Source organism: Monodon monoceros, unplaced genomic scaffold (assembly GCF_005190385.1).
Source record: "Monodon monoceros isolate NGI ecotype Baffin Bay Population unplaced genomic scaffold, NGI_Narwhal_1 Super_Scaffold_13, whole genome shotgun sequence".
NCBI lineage: Eukaryota > Metazoa > Chordata > Mammalia > Artiodactyla > Monodontidae > Monodon > Monodon monoceros.
Genome location: NW_021703769.1, coordinates 31,251,709 through 31,276,044, shown reverse-complemented (window position 1 = coordinate 31,276,044; position 24,336 = coordinate 31,251,709). Strand labels below are relative to the sequence as shown.

General features: G+C 42.4%; 2 protein-coding genes across 2 annotated transcripts; both read left to right on the top strand.

Moving 5' to 3' along the window:
* The first annotated feature begins 5,126 nt into the window (after positions 1-5,126).
* On the top strand, positions 5,127-11,074 carry PCNA (proliferating cell nuclear antigen). Its single transcript, XM_029222262.1, has 6 exons — positions 5,127-5,514; positions 6,360-6,457; positions 6,622-6,689; positions 8,026-8,220; positions 9,563-9,686; positions 9,774-11,074. Exons 1-6 carry the CDS (start codon positions 5,294-5,296, stop codon positions 9,851-9,853), a joined length of 786 nt encoding a protein of 261 aa, XP_029078095.1. The 5' UTR covers positions 5,127-5,293; the 3' UTR covers positions 9,854-11,074.
* A 494-nt stretch (positions 11,075-11,568) lies between these two features.
* On the top strand, positions 11,569-19,146 carry TMEM230 (transmembrane protein 230). The gene is made up of 4 exons (XM_029219358.1): positions 11,569-11,701; positions 13,637-13,757; positions 15,310-15,432; positions 18,057-19,146. The coding sequence occupies exons 2-4, from the start codon at positions 13,659-13,661 to the stop codon at positions 18,195-18,197; spliced, it is 363 nt and encodes a 120-aa protein (XP_029075191.1). The 5' UTR covers positions 11,569-11,701; positions 13,637-13,658; the 3' UTR covers positions 18,198-19,146.
* The last annotated feature ends 5,190 nt before the right edge of the window (positions 19,147-24,336 follow it).

The window sequence follows — 24,336 nt, the reverse complement described above, 5'->3', positions numbered from 1 at the left end:
AAACTTCTTATTCAGTTTAATGAGATGACATGCAAAATGGAATTGAGAATGGGCTAGGCAGAACTGTATAACATCTTAAAGTTTCAAAAATACAAATCCTGCATTCCCACAAACTTGTAGACCTATTAGATTATTAGACAGTCCATCTAAACTATAATTTCAGTCTTCTCTCTGACAAAGCATAGGTCTTACTTTTTCAAACCAACAGTCTATATGGAGGTGCAGGTGGCTTTAAGCATAAATATTCATCAATTGATCACACATGCTGAAACAGTACTTTCTGGTCCTAATTATTTATTAGAATTACCTGGGGAGCTTCTAAAAATGCCAATGGATGGCCCATCCTAGACCAACTAAATAAGAATCTCTAGAGATGGAACCTAGAGGAAATAGGCTTGTTTCTTTCATTTTGTTAAGCTCTCCAGATGAGTCTAATGTGCAGCCAGGAATGAGACTCAGTTTAATATGTGATATCACCTTGTAAAGAAATTTGCCAGAAATTATATTAAATAGTTCACAGCATTTTTCTCTCCCAGCATGCATTAACACTTTCAGACCAACAATACATGTTTGATGAAGAGATTGTGGGAAATGCAGAAAAGCATAACGAAAAATATTAAGATCATTTGTGGTAGCATCAGCCATAGATAATTACTGTTAATATCCATATTATTGCCTTTTTATTCTATTTTCTGTGCACTTACACTCAGATATAATAATTTTAGAAAGTTGGGATACTATTGTTTATACTGTTTCATAACTCAAAGTTTTAACATCAAATGCCCTTTGAGAATGGTAATTTTTTTTTTTTTTTTTTTTTGCGGTACGCGGGCCTCTCACTGTTCTGGCCTCTCCCGTTGTGGAGCACAGGCTCTGGACGCGCAGGCTCAGCGCCCATCGCTCACGGGTCCAGCCGCTCTGCGGCATGTGGGATCTTCCCGGACCGGGACACCCGTGTCCCCTGCATCAGCAGGCGGAGCCTCAACCACTGCGCCACCAGGGAAGCCTGAGAATGGTACTTGAAAGGCTTTATAGTATTCCATCTTACAGATTTACCATAATTTACCTAACAAAGACCATGTTGTTAGACCTCAAGATTATTTCCAATTTCAGGGGAATTGTTAATAATTCTATAAGAAACATTCTTAAACATGCCTCATCGTGGTAAGTAACTCTGATCACTTCTTTGGGAAAAAAAAATCCTATAGGTTGAATTTCTGTGTCAAAGACTAAATAAAAAATTCCAAGGATTTTCATACATATTTCCAAATTCCCACTGGAAAAATTATACCAATTTATACTTTCATCTTCAAGTCATGAAAGTACTCACTTCCTTATATCCTTCCTAAGAAATGGGTGTTAACACAATTTTTATTAATTTGGTAGATTAAAATTTTATCTCCCTTTAATTTATGTTTCTTTGCTTATTAATATGCTAACCATTTTTCATACATTTACTAAGACTGGACCTTAGGCACTAGAAGCCAGGGACCTCTGGATTTTGTTTAGATACATAAAGTGCCCTTTTATTCAGTTTGAATTGGGTTCTCTGTTGTGGGAACAAAGTATATTAACCAACACAAGTTTTTAGGCACACTGAAGTTTTAAAACTTATGTAGTCATTCCTATGTTTTATGGGTTTTTTTTCCTTTTATGTTTAGAAGCCCACAGCAAGATCTCTTAAATATTTACCAAAATATTTTTCCATTTCTTATTGGGTTTACATTTATTTGAATTTTAATTATTTAATCTATCTGGAAATTATTTCAGTAAACAGTTATTAGGAAGAGTCTATAGCTTTACTTTTTCCTAGAAGTTTAACGAATTGTTTGGTCATAATTTAATTCATTCTTTTTCTCACTGATTGAAATAGCACCTTTACTAGTTGTTAGAGTAATCCTCTTAAAACAGAAATTGGGGACTTCCCTGGTTACGCAGTGGTTAAGAATCCACCTGCCAATGCAGGGGACACGGGTTCGATCTCTGGCGGGGGAAGATCCCACATGCCGCGGAGCAACTAAGCCCGCGCGCCACAACTACTGAGCCTGCATGCCACAACTAATGAAGCCTGCTCGCCTAGAGCCCGTGCTCCGCAACAAGAGAAGCCACTGTGATGAGAAGGCCGCGCATGGCAATGAAGAGTAGCCCCCACTCTCCGCAACTAGAGAAAGTCCGTGAGCAGCAACAAAGACCCAACACAGCCATTAATTAATTAATTAATTTAAAAAAAAACAAAACAGAAATTGTCTCATGCCAAAGACCTTTTGATAACTTTCCTTTTCACTTATAGAGGGCTTGTAAAGGGCTATAAGATCTCAGCCCTGACTCTCTTTGCAACCTCACCTTGCACCACTCTCCCCATTGTTCAGTGTGTTCCGGACACATCAATCTTTGAGTCCTATTGTATGTCAATTACATCTCAATAAAACTGGGGAAAAATACTTATAAAAAAAGCTTTGAATTTTAAAACAAACTACTATCTGAACACTTTCTAAGCATGCTGTCCTTTTTAAACATGTTATTCTTTCAGCCTAGAATACTTTCTCCCACTCTCCAAACAGCTAGTTTCTCTGGTAACCTGCTACCTCCGCAGAAGGCCTTCCCTGACCACAGGTCATAGCCATTCTTAAGTCATGGGTGGAGTTTAATTGCCATTTAAAATACCTTCAAATCAACACTTCGATTTGGCATTAAACCAAAATGTTATTATGTAAGCAGAAAGCACAGAAACAGAGTAGTAGAGTATACATTCGTTATTAGTGAAGCAAATGTTTCTCACTGGAGGAATGAATACATTCCACATTTTGCAAAGGAACTGAGACACTAAAAGGACCTGGAGGGACTTCCCTGGTGGTGCAGTGGTTAAGAATCTGCCTGCCAATGCAGGGGACATGGGTTCGACCCCTGGTCTGGGATGATCCCACATGCTGCAGAGCAGCTAAGCCCGTGTGCCACAACTACTGAGCCTGTGCGTCACAACTACTGAAGCCCGCATGCCTAGAGCCCATGCTCTGCAACAAGAGAAGCCACTGCAATGAGAAGCCACAGCACCGCAATGAAGAGTAGCCCAGCTCACCACAACTAGAGAAAGCCCGTGAGCGGCAACGAAGAACCAACGCAGCCATAAATAAATGAATAAATGAATAAATATTTTTAAAAATAAATAAATAAAAGGACCTGGAAAGGAAAATACCTACAAATAGATGAAACCGTTGTGTTTTGATATAAAGATGTATGCAAAAGGATAGTTGATTATACATAAAGGAAGTGCTAGTATCAAAATTTACGAATGGGTGGCAGAGACTTGGAAGAAATTCCAGAGACAATAGAGGAGCACTCTTAAGAATGCTGCATCATCCACACCCTTGACGACAGAGTATGATATATGGAAAAACAGCAGTATCAGTAACTGAGTGAGAAACTGAATGTGAAGATATATTACAAGTGCTTTAACCAATATATATAGTGTGTACATATTATGCACATGAGTGATATATGATACAAATGTTTTTAAAAGTCTAAAAGTTCTTTTGATAATTACAAAATAGACATTCTAAATGATAAATCATATGATAGTTTGACATTTTATTTTCTTGTGCTACATAAAATGGGGCATCTTACAATTGAAGGTACCTTAAATTCAGTGCATATATACACCTAATAAAAGTGGTAGAGGGAGGGGCTTCCCTGGTGGCGTACCGGTTGAGAGTCTGCCTGCCGATGCAGGGGACACGGGAAGATCGCACATGCCGCGGAGCGGCTAGGCCCGTGAACCAGGGCTGCTGGGCCTGTGCGTCCAGAGCCTGTGCTCCGCAAAGGGAGAGGCCACAACGGTGAGAGGCCTGCACACTGCAAAAAAATAAAATTAAAAAAAAAAAAAAGTGCTGGAGGGAGAGAATAGAGAAAGGCAATTTTTGAAGCCATAATGGTTGACAATATTCTAGACTTGATGAAATACATGAATCTTCTGATTGAGGAATACAAAATTTTCTGAACAGGAAAAATAAAACTAAATCCACACCAAGATACACGGTAGAAAAACTAAAGAATTCTACAGACCAAGGTAAAATATTAGAAGCAACTAAAGAAAAATGCTGTAAACAAAGCAAAAAAGAAACAAAGGAGGGATATTTATAATAATAAGATTATTAATATATGAAGTGCTCCTTTTAATCAATAAGACAGTGGTCAAGAACTATATGAACGATATCCAACTTGCACCAATCTTTTAATACACAAACTGAAATTTCCACATGAGCACAGATTTAAAAACAAGATTGCTAATATCTATAGAAAGAAAAATTAGGCGAAATGAGCATGCTCGTAGTTTTGGCTGAAATGTAAATTGCAATCTTTTAGAAGTCAATTTAGTAACATTAATCAAAATTTTAATGTGTATGCTCTTCGATCCAACAATACTTCAAGGAGTTGCCCAAATTACAAGCACTTTTTAAGTTGGTTACATACGTAGGATATTATGCCATCTTTTTAAGAGGTGCTGATATAGAAAACATGTACCTGGCATAAAATTACACATGCTTTATTAAGTACTTTGCAAAAGGGTCTACGGTATAAATTCATTTGTTTTTTTAAAAAAGGTATATTTGTAGAGAAAATAAAAAAGCTTAGAAAGTTGCATACGGTAAATGATACGAGTTTGGTGTGTATGTGGCGGAGGAGGTTTAAGAGCTGGTGGTCAAGACAACTCTTCAGGCAACAAGGCGGCTCTTTCTCCTAGCAGGCTGGATTTGCGTTTCACTTTCGAGGCCGGAAATTCCCTACCCCTCAAGAGGAAGATGAAGCACCACGAAGACGCAGTTCAACGACTCCCCCCCACCCCCACTATAGGCCTGACCTTCACACTCGGCCGGACTTTTCTAACGTCCGGTTCCGGAACGTGACAAAAAGGCGGGGATTCCCGCCGGTCGCCTATCAGCCGGCCCTCAGAAGGCGCAGCGCTCACGCTCCGTCCCCAGTCCGCACCCTCCAATAGATGTTAGGGGTGGGGCGCACTTCGTGCGGAGCGGGTACACGATTGGCTCTGCAGTCTCTCCGCCCAGGCAGCAGGCGGGGCAGCGTGGTGACGTCTCCGCGAGGGGCGCGGGGTCGTAGCGCGCGCTCGCAGACGCGGCAGTATTAAACTGCTGCAGGCGCGGCGGGCTCGTTGTGGGCTTCCTCCGTCTCAACCGTTCGTGAGTTAGCTCCGTCGCTCGCTCTCATCTTCTGAAGCCTAAGCCGGCTATACCTTCCTCCTTCCTTCCGCCAGCAGCCGTGTCGTTGCGACTCCGCCACCATGTTCGAGGCGCGCCTGGTCCAGGGCTCCATCTTGAAGAAGGTGCTTGAGGCGCTTAAGGACCTCATCAACGAGGCCTGCTGGGACATCAGCTCGAGCGGCGTGAACCTGCAGAGCATGGACTCGTCCCATGTCTCTTTGGTGCAGCTCACCCTGCGCTCCGAGGGCTTCGACACGTACCGCTGCGACCGCAACTTGGCCATGGGCGTGAACCTCACCAGGTGAGCCCCTAAGCAGTGGATAGCCGGGCCCTGATCCACCTCCTCTGGCTCTTGGCGGGAGCGCCTCCGGGCCGGGCCCTCATTGGCTGGAGTGGGCCATCTGCGCCTTCTCATTGGCTTGCGGCACTAGTGGGGCGGGACCCAGCGGAACGCGCGGTTCGGAAAGCCCGCGCTAGCTGCAGCGCGAACCGGCTCTTTCCGCGCCAAAGTCACAAAGCGGGTGGTGGCGGGAAAATGACGGACTTCTTTGCGGTGCCAGGAAAAGACTGTTGCAGAGCTCTTTGGTCATTAAGGGCAGGCGGCCTCGGATGAGAAACCTTGGTCCTGATTGACTTTAACTGCTTTATAATGTGTCCTAGTTCATTCGCCCTAACGAGCGACAAGAGTATTTCTTTTACTACAGAGTTGCGCTGAGCACCCCAAGATCCCGGTTTGAGGAAATATATCCCAGGGCAGTGCTTTCAACTTTTGACCACTACCTGTCTAGTACATACACATGTTTAAATCTTAAAGCTTGTGAGAAATATTTACCCCTACTACATGCAGTGTGTTTTAACTGGTTTATTAAATCGTTTTTAAAGATCGTTGTCCCAATAATTAACTTCACCCACCAAAGGGATTTGCAGTTCATAAAATAATGCTGTTTTATTTATATCCAGAAGTGAAATTGCTCTTGGTGGGGGGGCTGTTTAGTTTAAGTATAAATACTACCAGATTGCATTCCAAATGGCTGGACCGGCTTACACATCCTAACTCACCAATTCGGCAGATGGTCTAATGGTTAAAAGTGGTACCTCCTGGTTTTAATTTGTTGATTTTAAACGCTTTGTTCTTCTGTGTTCTAGCATGTCCAAAATATTGAAATGTGCTGGCAATGAAGACATCATTACACTAAGGGCTGAAGATAATGCGGACACCTTGGCACTTGTATTTGAAGCTCCAAGTAAGTCTCACCCTTTACTGACTTATGCTAGAAGAAATTAAAATGTAGTGTCAGTATTTCCCAAGGCTGAGAGAAATTTAAGATAATGTTTGTGATGGCTGTAAAATATACCTGACATTTGTAAACTTACATGTTCTTCTTCAACATTTGGTTTCTTTTGGTAGATCAAGAAAAGGTTTCAGACTATGAAATGAAGTTAATGGATTTAGATGTTGAACAACTTGGAATTCCAGTGAGTATCAAAGTTTCTGATTGAGCATACTGTACAGTCTTGAAAGTTACATAAGATATATTAATATAATAATTTAAAGACTATTTCCTAACAGAACTTTTTCTGTATATCTGCTCATGCATGTTCCAGAGTGGGGTGTTTAAGACTGACATATTTGTCATTTTATTAAGTTATGGTGTTCTACAGTGGCTCATTGGTTTGAATTTATTTCTGCCGAGTGAATATTTACATTAACCTCTGCATCTTTTTTTTAATTATTATTCCTAGAGTGCTTGCTTTTTTTGTTTGTTTTTTTGTAGATCTTTATTTTTTAAATTTATTTTTGGCTGTGTTGGGTCTTCATTGCTGCATGTGGGCTTTTCTCTAGCTGGGGAGGGGGGCGCTACTCTTCATTGCGGTGCACAGGCTTCTCATTGAGGCGGCTTCTCTTGTGGAGCATGGGCTCTAGGTGTGCAGGCATCAGTAGTTGTGGCTCATGGGCTCTAGAGTGCAGGCTCAGTAGTTGTGGCACACGGGCTTAGTTGCTCCACGGCATGTGGGATCTTCCCGGACCAGGGCTTGAACCTGTGTCCCCTGCATTGGCAGGCAGATCTTAACCACTGCGCCACCAGGGAAACCCGAGTGCTTGATATTTATTGAGAGACGATCTTAAAGCCATTTTAGCAGAAATTCATTATGGTTAGGTTTATCAACATCAAAAGTGAGAAGAGGTGTTCTGATGTTTAAAATGCCTAACATCATATTCTCTTGTTTTGGAAAGCAGATCTGTTTGCGCCATCATCACTGAATGCCATACCCTAATGGCCTCTTGATTTAGCCCTACTGTAGGGTGATTAGGTGGAGGCTCTTGTTCCCGGGATAGTGCATTTACTGTTAAAAGTTTAAGCTCTAATTTGTTTTCTTAGTATGGTTATTCTTACAGCATACTTGTTTTATATCTGCATTTATTTTTTGAGTGGTTAGAGTGTTAAGAAATTACACAATGAGTGATATTTCAAAGTAATCAGAAAATCTTGAATTCTGAGTTCTTGTTTAGATGCTGAATCTTCAGAAAGTGAGGGTGCCAAATCTTTTATTTCTATGACATTTAAATTTCTTTGTTTTGGGGCTTCCCTGGTGGCGCAGTGGTTTAGAGTCCGCCTGCCGATGCAGGGGACGTGGGTTTGTGCCCCGGTCCAGGAGGATCCTGCATGCCGCGGAGCGGCTGGGCCTGTGAGCCACAGCCGCTGAGCCTGCACATCTGGAGCCTGTGCTCTGCAGCGGGAGAGGCCACAGCAGTGAGAGGCCCGCATACCACCAAAAAAAAAAAAAAAAAAAAAAATTCTTTGTTTTACAGGAACAAGAGTACAGCTGTGTAGTAAAGATGCCTTCTGGTGAATTTGCACGTATATGCCGAGATCTCAGTCATATTGGAGATGCTGTTGTAATTTCCTGTGCAAAAGATGGAGTGAAATTTTCTGCAAGTGGAGAACTTGGAAATGGAAATATTAAGTTGTCACAAACGAGTAATGTTGATAAAGAAGAGGAGGCTGTAAGTAGTTTTTAAGTAAACAAAATACCTTGAAGAAGAATATTAGGTTATATCTTAGTCTGCTAAGGCTTCTATAACAAAATACCATAGACTGAGTGGCTTCTAAACAACGAAAGTTTATTATTCACAGTTTTGGAGACTCGGAAGCTGGCAGATTTGGTGTCTGACGAGGGCCTGCTTCTTGGTTCACAGACAGCAGCCTTCTTACTTGGTGGAAGGGGCAAGGGAGTTCTCTGGGGTCTCTTTTTTAAGGGCATTAATCCCATTCATGAGGGCTCTGCCTTCCTAACACTAAGCACCTCCCAAAGGCCCCACCTCCAATACCACAGTATTGTGAATTTGGTTTTAACGTGAATTGGGGTGGTGGGGGGGGCCACAAACATTCAGTCTTTAGCAAGGTAATTGCTAAAATTAAAGAAAGCTCTAAAGAAAAACAGACAGAATTTGCATTTCCAAGTAACTAATATGTGAGAATTGAAACTTCTGAAATCTGCAAGTGATCTTATAGATGCCATCTAACTTAAATTTGTGAGAAGGGAATGCAAATTTAGTGCAACCTTTATAAACTGTAGAACAATGGGTTTGTGTATCAAACCCACACATACTCTTAAGGATAGGCTTGGGAGGCTAGCTTTAGCTTTCTGGAGGTACTATGTTTTTACCAAATAATTGAGCAACCCAGTAGGATCTAGTTGGGGGTAAAATCTAGCTGTTGTGTAATCCTTATATTAACTTTTAAATAAAGAGTTTAAAAATACATATATTAGTAACAAATATATATTAGTAACAAAACTCAAGGGGCTGATTCTTTTCTCCTAAATTACATTTCACTCTCCTGCCAATCTTGATTTTTGTTCTTCTCAAAAATGTTACTTAACCCATAGGGAATTCTCTGGCGGTCCAGTGGTTAGGACTCCGCACTTTCACTGACAAGGGCGTGGGTTCGATCCCTCATCAGGGAACTAACATCCCTAAAGCCGTGCAGCTAGAAATTTTTAAAAAAAGAAAAAATTCACTCATAAATATTTTAATTTATTCGTAGTGTAAACATTTTATGACATCTAAGAAAATTATATTAAGGAATTTTTCAGTGTTTCTACTTCCTTGGTTATTTCAGTTTGTTTGAATCAAGATTTTAATAAGGTCCGTACATTATAGTTCATTGAGATACGCTCCTTAAATTTCTTTTAGTCCATTGCTTCTCTCTTCAATTTCATTTTCCCTCTATTACAATTTTATTTGTCGAAGAAACTAAGTCATTTGTCAATGTATATTAGAAATGAATGGGTTGCAGCTTTCTTGATGTTTTTCAGTATGATGAATCTTTTGTTTTCTCCCTAAGGTTACCATAGACATGAATGAACCAGTTCAGCTAACTTTTGCACTGAGGTACCTGAACTTCTTTACAAAAGCCACTCCACTCTCTCCTACAGTAACACTCAGTATGTCTGCAGATGTACCCCTTGGTAAGATAATAAACTTGTTGAATCTTGTTTTGTAGGTAGTGTATGTGGTACTTCTCAGTAATTAATTATATTCCTGTTTTCTTTCAGTCGTAGAGTATAAAATTGCTGATATGGGACATTTAAAGTACTATTTGGCTCCCAAGATCGAGGATGAAGAAGGATCTTAGACATTCTTAAAATTCAAGGAAATAAAACTAAGCTCTTTGAGAACTGCTTCTGAGATGCTAGCACATACTTAAGTCTGTTTTGTCTTTGTACCTCTGAGTACATATGTAGATATTGTTTTCTGTAAATAACTTTTTTTCTCCATTCTCTACAGTTTGTTCAAAAAGTAAAGTCCAAAGTCAAATCTGGTCTTGTTAACTGAGTAATAACTTTGCCTTACCTAGGAATACTCCTTATAATTTTTATAAACAAAAGGGTTTTGACTCTAAATGCAGTTTTAAGTATTGTTTTCAATTTAAATAAAAGTCATTTGAATTTCAAACATCACAGGACAGTACCTTCATTTGGACCACGATGGTTGCAAGTATCCTAGAGAATTCACAATTCAAGCAGCTCATGTAAATGAGCTGATTGTTTCAGTCTAGAGCAGGTTGATACGACATTAGATACAGTGATAAAAAGTATTCCAGATACAGCAGGTGACAAAGTATTTTGGGGGATTTATTTGCCAAACTTGGTATTCTGACTTCAGCTCAAGAAATGAAAAGGGGAGAGTAGAACAAATATATAATATTTTGTCATTTTTGCTTGCAGAAACTAACACTTTACAGAAGCTTAATGTACCCAAAGTTCTGTCAGCTTTATAAGACTAGCATTGTTACAGGGCAGTGTTTCATTAGCCTAGGGAGCCTTGTACAGGAGTCTTGGAAGTTTTAGTAGATCTGATAGGTCCCAAGGAGTATGTTTGTGCAAAAATAATTTCTCTAGCGTAAGTAGCCTTTTGTGGGGACTTATTCCCTTAAAGGATGAAGGTGGCTTAATTCCATGGATGTTGGATTCAACCAAGAAAGTGAAAAAGGCCCAGCAGTAATTGTGCTACAAGGTCACAAGTTGGCATGCTGCATATTGAGAATTCCTTTATTGTAGTCCTCTTTTTCCGGTGTATTTTGTGTTTGGTGGATTAAATGACAGATTTCTGTCGTACTTGCAGTGACGGTAGAACTCACTGTATCCAGTAGGTAACTATTCATTACCTTTCTGTGTGCCTGGGGTTGGGGAAGGATATTGGCTGAAAAGGGGCCTGATGGAAATTTCTGGAGTGATGAAAATATTTTATCTACGTTGTGATGATGGCTCCAAGACTATATGTATCTGTCAAAACTAATCCATTTGTACTTTATCATATGTAAATTATACTTAATAAAGCTCGACATTTTAAAAAGTTTCACGTGTTGCAAAATGTCCCTTGTGGCCAGACCTCTTGCCAGGGTAAGGCCTGAAGAGGAGGAGCGGGGAAACTGAAGCGCAAGAATGTGGGGCTACTCGAGAGTTGCGGGTGGGGTATAGGGCGGCAGAGACTGCGGCGCGGTCCGGGAAGGCAGCCTTCCCTGGGCATAGGGAGACCTGACAGCCCCGGCCTTCAGGGAGCTTCGCCGGCTCGGCTTCCGCCTCTCGAGGCGCCACTGAGCTCCCTACACTACCCTAGGGGCCGGAAAGAAACACGTAGCCGGCTAGCCCTGGACCTGTGACCCACGCGGCCCGGTTAGCTAGGCACTCGCCCGCCGCGGCGGAGGTGGTCGGCAGCCAGCCCAGCCCACGGCGCCTCCCGAAACCCCACGGGCCCCTAGCACACCGGGCACATGCCCGAAACCGGACGGAGAGTGGAACGAGGAGGCGTCGCTCCCGGTGACGCCACGTCCGGCGCGCTGCCTTGCGATACGCCATTTCCGGCTCCCAGCTGGTCTGGGGCGGGGACGCTGTGGTCTGGGGGCGTACTGTGAGGTCTCCGGCTCACCTGCTGCGAACCGTGAGCTAGCTTTCTGCGCGCGGGCTGCCGGGGCCGGGCTCCGGTAAGGCGTTCGTGCGGCGGGGCGGGAGCGGAAGAGCTCGACTCAGGTTCGCGGCGCGGCCCAGACTGCGCTCCCTGCCGAAATCAAGCCCCGAGTCCTCGGTGTGGAGCGTTCGTCCTCCCGGGGCACGGCTGGCCCTTTTTCAGAAACTGGATTTTGTTTTCCTTCTAAAATCATGTTGGTCCTTATTTCTCTTGTTGGCTCGCTCTGGAGGCGGGCAGGGAAGTAGTGTGTAGAGGCTCGTAGTGCAAGGCACTGTGCTAAGTGCTTTGCTGATGCTTTCAAAATTCTTGCAACATTCAAGTGCTGAGGATATTTTGGGGTTGCGGTGAGGCTGGTAAAAAAAGCCTGTTGGGAACTTGGGCTGGTACCCGGAAAACGTTGATTTACGTTTTTCCTTTCCCCTCTTTTAGAATTGTTACTCTTTGCTACCAATAAGCATTCGTCTCCCCTCTCCTTCACGCCGTGCGCTTTTTTATGTTTTGATGCGGTGTATGAAGTTAATGTCAGAGTATGTAAACTATTTTTTTAAGACATACAAATCAGAGGTGATTAAATGCTCTCAAACCGCCCACTTATTGGTAGTTTGGACTTTAAGTTTTATAGAATTAAATTTAGATTATCGTGTAGTCGGGATTGCAACACCTAAAAACATAGTATTTGACGGAATTTGATCTAACCCTTTTAGAAAAGCATGTAAGTAAGCATACTCTTATTTTTTTAATACTTGATTTCTGCTCCAGTATATAATTACTAAAAAGGGACATGAACATTTAGCACCAATTCCTTTATAATGCTAGTTAGTTTAGGTTGACTGTGGGCCACTTAAAACAGCTCATTAATATTCAGTATTAAGTATATATAAAGCACTTAAAACAGTACCCGTCACTTAATACTAGGTAATTGTTAACTGCCATTATAATGATGATGATTATTTGCAAAATGTCATACCAGAGGAAGGCCAGTCTTTATGTTTTTTTTTTATGTTGTCCTTATTGAAATACTTAATTTTCTTTTTTTAAAGATATGTTTCACTTTTAGAAATCAGATATCTTCATGATTAAAATAGATTTACTTGTTTCATTCGCATAACTTTATGGAGGAAAAGTACACAAATTACAAATGTTTTTTCAATTTAAATGTCGTTGTTTTTAAATCTTAATCTACTGTGTTTAAACTGGTGGCATAATAACCGTGATCTCATTACTATAGTCAGCTTTGACTATTTTGAACAAAAACCAGGTATTTATTCAGGGTTTTTTGTTTATTTGTTTTTAATGTAGCTGTAGAAGTAACCTGGAAAGTGCAATCGCTGCTTTCAGTGCTTGGGGTGGAGCAGAGAGGCAGGCAAATCAGAGGACACTGGTACAACACTGGTAGCCAGTAGCTTATCCAAATTTACAACAAGAAGTTTTACAGATCTTTTGTATTAAAAGGATGATATCTATCAGAGGGAAATAGGCAAAATGCTGATGTGAATGTATTCCATTTCCCACCGTCTCTCCTCTCTCCCTGACAAATAAGAGAATCACTTGAGTATATGCTCCTGTTGCTTTTTCTGGAAGCAGGGACGGGGGACAGGCAATACTATACTATAGCAGAATGGTTGAAATGTCAGATGGACTTGGATTTAAGTCACCACCCTTTAACCTACTCGCCGTGTGACTTTGGAAAAATTAGGAGGCAGAGAAACATTGGTGGCAACATAAACATGAGGTCTGGTTCTTGGCAAATGTCTTGATTCTTATTCTACCAGGACAAACCAGAGTAGATGCATAATGAGAATGCTTTCACTTGTCAAAGGAATATCAGGTTCTAAGAGCAATGGAGCCTAAATTGCCAGTTGCTAGTATGACATTGCAGCCCAGAACTCCAATACGTATAACAAACACATTGTTGTAGCCTGCAGACAATAATACTTTTCTTTGTTTTCAGACTGTAGCTGTGTCAGCGTGTTATGATGCCGTCTCGTACCAACCTGGCTACTGGAATCCCCAGTAGTAAAGTGAAATACTCAAGGCTCTCCAGTACAGACGATGGCTACATTGACCTTCAGGTAAATGCAGAAGGGACCTGATGAGATTGGCTGGCTCTGTTTCTGCTGAGTTAGCAGGGAAACCTTCCAGGTAGAGGTTTTGCTCACTGTCCCTAGATATTAGAGGGAGAAGCAGGAAAGAAACTCTGCTCTGAGATTTTCAGCCATAGCCTGCAGAAGGAAGGACCTTGGCAGAGCAGTTTCGAACCAATATAAATATTGTCTAAGAAATTTTAGTTGTAATGCCAGAGTTCAGTAGTTGCAAATTCTATTTAGTTAATCTGGAAATAATCAGATTGTCTTTTGTTAAGTAGAATTTTTTAAAGACTGTGTCATCAGTTTGTTTACACTTCAGTCAAGACCAGTTCATCTTTTAAGGGAGAAACTAACTGCTAAAGCCAACAGATTGTGGGAATCTTCCTTCTTTCCTGATGTCATGAGATCCAATTTATTAAAGGTATTCTTTGTGACAAACAATAAGTAAAACAGAGAATATTAAGTTTGTGTCCTACCCTGATCATTGTTTATAAAATAGTTAATGGTGTAGCATCTCCTTTTACCCACTTCCCTTTAGAATAGAATATTTTAGGTGGAACCAGGACCGAAGAGGAAGTGGCAGGAACCCATCCTTTTAAATATAAACAAATCAATTATTCTTTGTACTTTTTGGACCCACACTTGAAGAAGAGAGTTTTGGGGGTTTTTTCGTTTTGTTTTTAAGTGCGTCTGGAAAGCTTCCAGTCAGTTAGGTCAGACACAACCATGAGCCAAACCTTAGGAATTTGTTTCTGAATCTTAACCTTGAATTGAACTTGTTAATAAGGCAGGTTATTTGCCTTGTGGGGCAGGCAACTAATGCTTTAGGAAAAGTTTTTGTTGTTTTTTTTTTTAATTTTTTGCAGCACGCGGGCCTCTCACTGTTGTGGCCTCTTCTGTTGCGGAGCACAGGCTCCGGACACGCAGGCTCAGCGGCCATGGCTCACGGGCCCAGCCGCTCTGCGGCATGTGGGATCTTACCGGACAGGGGCATGAACCCGTGTCCCCTGCATTGGCAGGCGGACTCTCAACCACTGCACCACCAGGGAAGCCCGAAAAAGTTTTTTTTAAAACCTTTGACTATATGCCAGCTTAACTTTGAATGCCAGAAATCACTTATTTTCTTTCTTATTTTCCAGAGCATGATGTACACTCTTAATCCCTGTAGATTAGTACAGCCTTCCATGTGCCAAGACATGTTTATTAAAAACATGTCTAATCAATGAATGACCATAAAGTATCTTTTGTTTTTGTAAGAAAATAATTTTTTTACGGTACAGTGAATGGTCTGTGGAATGAGACTAAAACGAGAAAGAATAACATTCTGGGACTCCCTCCCTCAAGTTATTGTTAGAGCAATAACTAGACCTTCATCTCCTGCCAGTCCTTTTTCCTTTCTCTCCCAGAGCTGCATTGGGTAGTAGGACTTACTTCAAGACACACCAAGATTGGTTCCTCTTATCCTCTCTGCTTTAAAGTGTCTGAGCCCTGGTGTATTCATAATGCTCTTCCTTGTCTTTTTTTGTTTCTCTTTCAGTTTAAGAAAAGCCCTCCTAAGATTCCATATAAGGCCATTGCGCTTGCTACGGTGCTGTTTTTGATTGGCGCCTTCCTCATTATCATAGGCTCCCTCCTGCTGGCAGGCTATATCAGCAAAGGGGTAAGCTGAGGGGCTTGTGGGATTGCCATGAGATGTTTAAAATGTGAGCCAGGACTCAAATTTTTATATTCAGTATATTCCAGCAGAAAGGAGAAAAGGGTTTCTTTTTTTAGATTTTGTTCTCAGATAACAAGACATATTTCTTCCTTTGAGCTTCAACAAACTTCTCCCACAGTTCCTATGAGGTGAGTGTAGCAGGTAGGCAAATTTTCCCTCTGAGATGTTGGGCAGTTTTCCCACCATCTTAGTTTGGAACAGCAAAACTGAGCCTAGCGTTGAGGATTTCTGACTGATAAAGGCTATAACTGGAGTAGAATGCTGTTATTATAACTTTGCAGTTATACTGCTGTACTTAGTGTTTGGGGAGAAGCAGTGAGGCTTATATAGGTCTGGGGCCACTGACCAAGCCAGGACTTTTGGCTCATGGATCAGATCTTTCTTAAATTGGATTTGGTTGGAGTTCCTATTGAGCTTCAGTGTGATACCTTAGTAACCTAAAGTAGTTTTTGGTGGTTCTTTCATTTGGATTGTATACAGATGCTTATACACAGCGTCTAAATTGTTCTAAAGTAATACTGACCATAGTTCACATCTGTTCTTCAACACACACCAGGCCAGGGGATGATGGTCACATTGGTCTACAGAAGGAACAAAGCCAAGAGCTAAAACTGTGGGCATTATCCTTGGAACTGGGAATATTAAACACTGTCACAATAAAATGGCTACGTTTGGCTTTTGAGACCTGTCTCCAAGTTGCCTCAGGTCCTAAACTATTATGTGGCCACCAGAGGCATACTTGGTGCCATCTAAATTTGAACATCTAACTTCAGGACTGTGCCTTCAGTTAACTTTCATTGCAGCATGCATTGTTAATCCCAGGGGTATAGTCAAGATTCTATTAATGATGTGAAAATTTAGAGTGGAGGTGAGATCCACATGCAACAAATATCACTTCACCTTGTGTGGTTTGTAAAAGACTACTTTATAAATAAGGATAAAGGTGTTAATTAAGAAAATCACCTATAGATTGTTTTGGTTTTTAGTTTGGGGTTTTTTTCACTATTATTGCAGACATTTCAAACAAAACAGAAGTAGATGGAATAATATGAACCCCCACCACAACTAGGCATCAACATTTATGAATGTTTTGTTTCATCTATCCCCAACTTTTTTTCCTGTATACTAAAGCAAATACCAGATTTACATTTGCTGGTAAATCTGTAAGTGTGCATCTCTAACAGTTTTTACATTAATCTAGGGGTGTTGTCTTGATACCATTTACCTGTTTTTCTATTCCTCATATTTCTTGCATACTGTTAGATTTAGGGACTTGCTTAGATTTAGTTGTACTTTAGCTTTGTTTTAGAAAGAATATTTCATAGGGGTGCTGTGTATTTGCTGTTGCACATGGGTTCTCAAACTTCAGCATCTATCAGAATCACTTGGCAGACTTGTTAACACACAGGTTCCTTGACCCTGCTCCCAGAGATTCCAGTTTTGTAGGTCTAGGGTGAGGCGTGAGAATTTGCATTTCTAACAAGTTCCCCGGCAATGCTGGTGTTCCATGGACCACATTTTGAGAACTATTGCTATAGCATTACATTAGGAGGCACAAAATGGTTGTCCTAATTTTTAGTTGATATTAAGATTGATTACTGGGTTCAAGTGTCTTCAGCCTAATTCATTTATTATAAAATGAATTACCCTTTTCACTAAGGAATCCAGCTCTATCATTTTCCACGTTTATCAGCGAAAATTCTTCTGGAACTTTCTCAAAACCATTATTTGGTTACCCTGAAATACAATGTGTATAGTGAAGGTAGGAAAAATGTTTGATTATTTCTCTTTAATTATCAAATTTTTATAAAAATACACCTAGCAACCTCAAAAGGTAACCAAAGAATTGTTAGTATCACTGTAAGCTTATCATCTTTTTACATATTTGTGCTTCAGTCAATTGTAGTCTATATTCTTTTTAACATATAAATTGTCCCATATTTGGTCAATAGGAGCCTCTGCAGGTTACTCCTGTCTTTTTTTCTTTTTTTAAAAAAAATATTTCTTTCTTTCTTTATTTGGTTGTGCTGGGTCTTAGTTGTGGCAGGTGGGCTCCTTAGTTGTGGCAGTTCGTTGCATCATGCATGTGGGATCTAGTTCCCTGACCAGGGATCAAACCCAGGTCCCCTGCATTAGGAGCGTGGAGTGTTAACCACTCTGCCACCAGGGAAGCCCCCTACTCCTGTCTTTTAAAGCTGACCTAGGTTAGCCTTTGATAGCTTTCTTGTTTTCTGGCTCAGCAAGTTATCCCAGGCCCATCTGTACATTCCCTGCCCCCTCAACTTGTAAACAGCAATTTCTCTAAGGAGCTCTGGTTTCTTTATGGGAAGTAGATATCTATGGTTGAACATGGATAATTTCTTTATAATTTTTACTACTTTGTAGTTTTTCTGCAATTGATAAGGAGGCAAAGAGATGTAAATCTTTTGCCTTGGTAGTGTATTACCAAAATAAAGTGCTCTGAAAAGTATATGATAACTGATCCATGGATTGGACCCATGGCTTTATTTTATTTTAAAATTTATAAGTTGCATGGTACTGATGTGTTTGCCTCCTTCTGCCACCAGGGGGCAGACCGGGCCGTTCCCGTCCTGATCATTGGCATCCTGGTGTTCCTGCCAGGATTTTACCACCTGCGCATCGCCTACTACGCATCCAAAGGCTACCGGGGATACTCCTACGATGACATTCCAGACTTTGATGACTAGCACACACCTCAGCCCTGAAGAAAAGAGTGATAGATGGGACTGAGCCCAGCTTTAAGACACTGAGCAGACACTGTGGCTAAGGGCTAAGGAGTTCTGCGATTTGCAGATGTTCAGCAAAACAGTGGTCAGATTTTATGCGTCCATCCTAAAGACGTTAACTGAGCTTACCGCTACCCATGTCATCAGGACAGTCTCTATTTTTCATCTCCCGGCCCTGGCAAAAGCTACTGACAAGTTTTTCCACATGAATATGTATCATGAAAAGTAGCAATGTTAATTGTATGGGAAAGTGGGAGGTTATTCTGTACTGGAATGTGTTGCTGCCACCACCCTTTTTAGAGTTGAGCATTCTTTTAAATAGTCCTCATTGTTAATATGTTCTTATGGCAAATGGAAGAACGCAGTATGTCAGATTTCTTATTACTGAGTAATTTATTTGGAAAATACGTAAGTGTCTTATCCCCATACTCTAACTTTGTGTTCTAGTGGAAAACCGTGGTAAAATCAAATATCAGTGTGGTGCATCTCTAATATTTTTTACTTGCTTTCTTATTAACAGCAACTAGGAATTTTTTAAACCTCAGCAAATTTTCAAACTGTAAACACATTCTCTGTTCACCAGTCCTTGGCCAGCTCTGATCTGGTTCACTGACAGGTTGGCCAGCATATAATTTGGATCATTCTGTCCTTTGTAAATCTAGATGTTCTGTATATCATACCTTTAAGGACGAGACTTTTGGCTGTTTCCTAAGGAAAAAATGTAGATAAGTGGTTATTATTTATAGTTTTTAACCCTGTTGTTAGCACCTCGTATTATGATGTCATTCTGCTGAAGATTGTAAGAACTGGCCTGGATCTGTAGAGGACAAGACTGCCTTAGTTTGATTCTGTTTCCTAGCTTGCAAAAAGTGGCTTGTATTCAAAAGAAATTAAAATGTCAAAATCTAAATCCTAGACTTAAAAGATAACTTTAAACCTATTTTAGAAAACATTTTAGTGATTATATGATATCTTTGATCCCAATACCTAGGACTACCTTCATTTTTAGATAACTGGCATTGTGCATTAGACTGTTTTCCAGTCATTCTTTTACTCTAAAGTTATGGACTTGGATGATTAGAAGCCTGCAAGTACCATTAGCTGAGATTTGGAGGGCCATGGGTAGAGCAAGGTTATTGGGGAAGATGACTTCAACTTTGGATGTATTAAATTTAGATGTCTACTTGACATCCAAGTGGAGATGTTGAGTAGGCGATTGCAATGTGCAGTTTGGAGTTCAGGAAGGGAGTCTATGCTATAGTTAGAAATTTGGGAGTCAGCGTTGGGGCAATATCTAAGGGCTGTGGGGCTGGATGAGATTACCCACGGAGTGAGTACAAATGGGAAAAAAAGCTAGGCTAGGACTCAGGAAGTGAGAGACAAAGAGAGGGTGATCGGAAGCAGCCTTCAAGGATAGGTACATTTGGTAATGGGAGGGTTGGCTGGGGAGTCCGGTAGTCTAATTGAAGTTATTGGGCCTTGACAGTGAAGATGTGAGGAAATATATAAAACTTTATCCTGGGCAGTGTTTGCAAAGCTAAGACCAGAAGGTTTTGGCCAAACTAAATTATTTGGTCCTTTTTTTTTTTTTTTTTGCGGTACGCGGGCCTCTCACTGTTGTGGCCTCTTACGTTACGGAGCCCAGGCTCCGGACGCGCAGGCTCAGCGGCCATGGCTCACGTGCCTAGCCGCTTCGCGGCATGTGGGATCTTCCCGGACCGGGACCCGAACCCGTGCCCCCTGCATCGGCAGGCGGACTCTCAACCACTGCGCCACCAGGGAAACCCCTATTTGGTCCTTTTCATAAGGGTAATGATGCTGCTAGTAAGGGGGAGAAAAAATCAAAATGGAACGGTGGGGGGGGGGTAAACAGTCTATTCCCAAGGTTGTCTAATTAAGTTTCTTGTATACCCTTCTAGAAATGTTCTAAGCACATATCCTTTTTTCATAAAACAAAAACAAAAACTCGGACTCCCATTGTATAGCTCCATTGTTTCCCACTTACTCTATTTTGTGTATCTTGCCATATCCACGGAGATCAGCCACATCTTTTTTTTTTTTTTTGGCTGCATCATGTGGCTTGTGGGATCTTAGTTCCCCGACCAGGGATTGAACCCAGGCCCCCTGCCTCGGGAATGCGGAGTCTTACCCACTGGACCACCAGGGATGTCCCTCTATTTCATTTTAATACTTGGAAAAACCCAGAGTTGGGTAAGATTCTTAGGTAATAAGTTGATATTTGGGACTCACATTTAAGCAAAGCCTGAATTTCCCTTACCAAGTATGAAAGCCAAATGCCTTTAGGGGCTGGACAAGTAAAGGAATGGAGGGCAGAGGGATGGGTAGGATCAACGGGAACCAAGGTCAATTGTCAAATGTATATTTTATCTAAAAGCAGCCTTCCTGCTCCTTCTAAAGCGTTGGCCAAACCACGTGCCCTAGCTTTATAAAGATTTTCTATTTATTTATTTATTTATTGGCTGCACTGGGTCTTCGTTGCTGTGCGCGGGCTTTCTTTAGTTATGTCGAGCAGGGGCTACTCTTCATTGCGGTGCATGGACTTCTCATTGTGGCAGCTTATCTTCATTGCAGAGCACGGGCTCTAGGCACACGGGCTTCAGTAGTTGTGGCACGGGGGCTCAGCAGTTGTGGCTCGCGGGCTCTAGAGCACAGACTCAGTAGTTGTGGCGTATGGGTTCAGTTGCTCTGCAGCATGTGGGATCTTCCTGGACCAAGGCTCAAACCCGTGTCCCCTGCATTGATTCTTAATCACTGTGCCACCAGGGAAGTCCAATATAAGGATTTTCTTATTTGCAACAATAATTATGTCTCTCATTAGTCATTTCCAAAGCTAAGTCCTCCCCAGTTACATCAGCTATTCTACATATGATGGCAGTTTCAGACCCATTTCTTCTGGATAAGCTTCACCTAGTCAGTGTGCCAGAAGCATATCGATTGCTTCCTTTCTGCCCAGAATTTTAGGTGCTGAGGGTACAATAGGAAAGGATAAGACTTGGTCGGTGAGGAGCAGAGGTTGCAAACTAGTGGCCACAGATGTTGGCCAGAATTGTTTTTAAAATGGTAAAGGTCACCTGATCTTGATTTGGGGCTTTTTCTGGAAAATCAATAGATTTTTCTTGCTGAGAGGCAACCAACTGGAGCAAAGTAGTAGTGAAGCAGCTTTGAGCAGAGTTCTCTAGTTCACTGCAGGCCCCACCACTGCTTGGTTACTTTTGTACCAAACCTTCTAGTTTTCTTCATTAAGGGCCAAGAGTGGGTCTTACAGTCCCACAAAGTCTAGCACGGTGCTTGTGGGGATTTAGGTTTATTCAATGAAGGATCAAAGTCAAGAGTGTGTTTCTGTCCCAGGACACAGTGTTCCTTTGAGGTACCGACAGATGGGCTGGTACCATTTGATTCAGACTTTCCTAAATGACCCTCTGTCAGCTGCCTGGGAGGGCAGCTACTCTGTAGACAGATTTGGTGCTCCCTGGTGAGACAACTCTCTTCGTGGCACCCTCTGCTCAGGCCATTGAGCCCAGTTCACAACCACCTGCAAGTCCCCTCCTCCAGGGTCATGCAGTGCCCCTGCTGGCTGGCACAGAGGAGCATCCGTTACTGGTGCAGTGAGGGAAGCTGGTAAAGGGACAAGAACAGCCTTGATTTTCTGCTGAGCTTCAAAGGGCAATAAACCAAATCAACTCACCTTATTTGCCTTGCTCTGTCATCTAATTTCCCATCCCGAGGCTCCTGGCCTCACATGTGTGGTCAGTTATGGCTTAGTGCCAGGGTGGGAAGGGCATCGACTGAGTCTTATTTGCCACGAGGTATTGCACAAATTACTTCTGGAGCCTCAGTTACCTTGTAATGTGGGGATAAACCAGTTCCTACCCCGTAGGGTAATTGTGAGGAGTAAATAAAACAACGTGGGAAGGTGCTTCGCACAGAGCCTAGCACTCAGTAAGTGGAAGCTGCTGTTTGAGAGTGAAGAAGTTCACTCCTTTGGCTTCAGGGAGTAGTGCCTGGGGTGAAGCTGAGGAGGGGAGGAGAGAGCCCATCTGTTATCCCTGATGCCAACCTGAAGAACCTGCTGTTCCATGGCGGAGCGACCCCGGAGCCAGGGGCCAGAGCCAGCACAGCAGTCAGTCCCACCAAGGCAGGGCTCCCTTCCCTGACAGCTGCCTGTGGGAGGGGGTGAGGAGGTCTCCAGACCCTGCCCTTCTCCAGCATGCAGCTTCTCCAGTCCTTCTCTGGTTGAACAAGAGAGGAAGGGGAGGACCAAAGCATCCCACTGTAGCCAACACGTGGGCCACCGGAGGCCCTGCAGGGAAGGCTGTGCAGATGAGAGCTGGAGTATGGTCAGACCACCTCTCCCTGGAGCTTGTTCTTCCCTCCTCTTTCTCCCATGGACCCTGTTTGCACCTCTTCTCTTCCTGCACTTCCCCTTCTCAGTCTTGCCCCTTGCTATTCAAAGTGTGGTCTGCGGACCAGCAGCATCAACAGCATCCTGGAGCTCGTTGGGTAGGCAGAATCTTGGGCCTGCCCCAGACTGCTAAACCAGAACCTGCATTCCAACAAGACCTCTGGGGGACCATTACCTGTCAGTGTCTGAGAAGCACTGATCTGGGGTATCCCGTGCCTCAGTCCATTCCCTCCCTTTAGGACTGGACCTCCTCTGGTAGTGCCAATGGCTAGGAGTAGGGGCACCTAGAAGGTTAGTCCCTCCTCCTCCATCCACCATTATTCTCCAGCTAAAACAGTAACCCCCAGTGTCTTGGGGAAGCTTCATAGAAATGGCACAGAAACAATGCAGGAAAGCTTTGTGAAGATCCATTTTTGTGAGCAGTGAGAAATCAAAAGAGAAGTCCCACAGATGAGGAAGGTCTGTGGCAGGAGTGGAAGCATGCTTTGGTGCTCTGAAGGCCAGGGGAAGGGACAAAGTGTACTTTATGACCCAATGAGAGACAGGATGTTTTGTCTCGGTTTCTGGGGGAGGCAGACCTGGTGGCTCAGGAATTTACCCTGAACACTGAAGTGCTGGCTTTCCTCCCTGTCTCCATGGGTCTCTAATGCCTCCAGTATTTCATTCCTCTCACTAACTTGGGAAGAGCCACTAGAAAATGCTCCAGTCTGGGAGATAAATGTTCTTGGCCAAGATGCTAATCCTTTGAAAGGGTTTTCTCTCGGATTGATGGCCGCCGAGTTTGCTCTGAGATCACCACCCACAGGACCACTGTCCCCCTACAACTGAAAAGATGGCAGCAGCAGAATCACCAACACAGCCTCGGAGGGTTTGTGGCCTGGCAGAGTTGAGAAGATGACTTGTCGCAGGTGGGAGGAATGACCTTGAGGAGCTGGGGAAAGTCAGATCTCTGTGGACATAGCTCCCGGCTCCTGCCCCTGGACTGTGATCTGAACATTTTAACTTAAGAGGTTACTGACAGGAGACTTGCTGAGAGCTCTAAGTTTCTGCTTCTTGGGGATGTCAGAAATTGCCAAGTCTTTTCCCCATTTAATGGAGTCTGAAACCACAGTGAGACCAAAAGAGCCATGGAATGATGCTGGCCCCAGATCAAGGACTCCTGCTCATTCTGAGCATTGACTCAAGGTGGTATTCCATTGTGTTGCTCTCTCAGCTGTTTGCATCCTGCCTCCAGCAAGGAGCCAGGGAGTCTTCTCTCTCCTCCAGTCTCATCTCATATTAATGGAAGTAAAAGAAGTTAACTTCTCAAGTTGCAGAGATTCAGATTTTGCAGTCTAGAAAAGCAAGGTAGGCACAAAGTCTATGAAGTCACATGCAGCGTTGGCAGAGTGGATCCACATTTACCTACCAAGCCTCAGGTCACCAAAACTTGAACCTTGAGAGGACTTTGGGGGCAAAATATCTCTTTATTAAAACATCTCAAACATTAACCAAAAAAGTAGACCACAAGCTTTGAAAACAAGTCTATCTTTTTGTTTGTTTGTTTGTTTTTGGTTGTACCATGCGGCTTGTAGGATCTTAGTTCCCCAACCAGGGATTGAACCTGGGCCACAGCAGTGAAAGTGCCAAGGCCTAACCACTGGACCGCCAGGGTATTCCCAAGTCTATCTTGATACA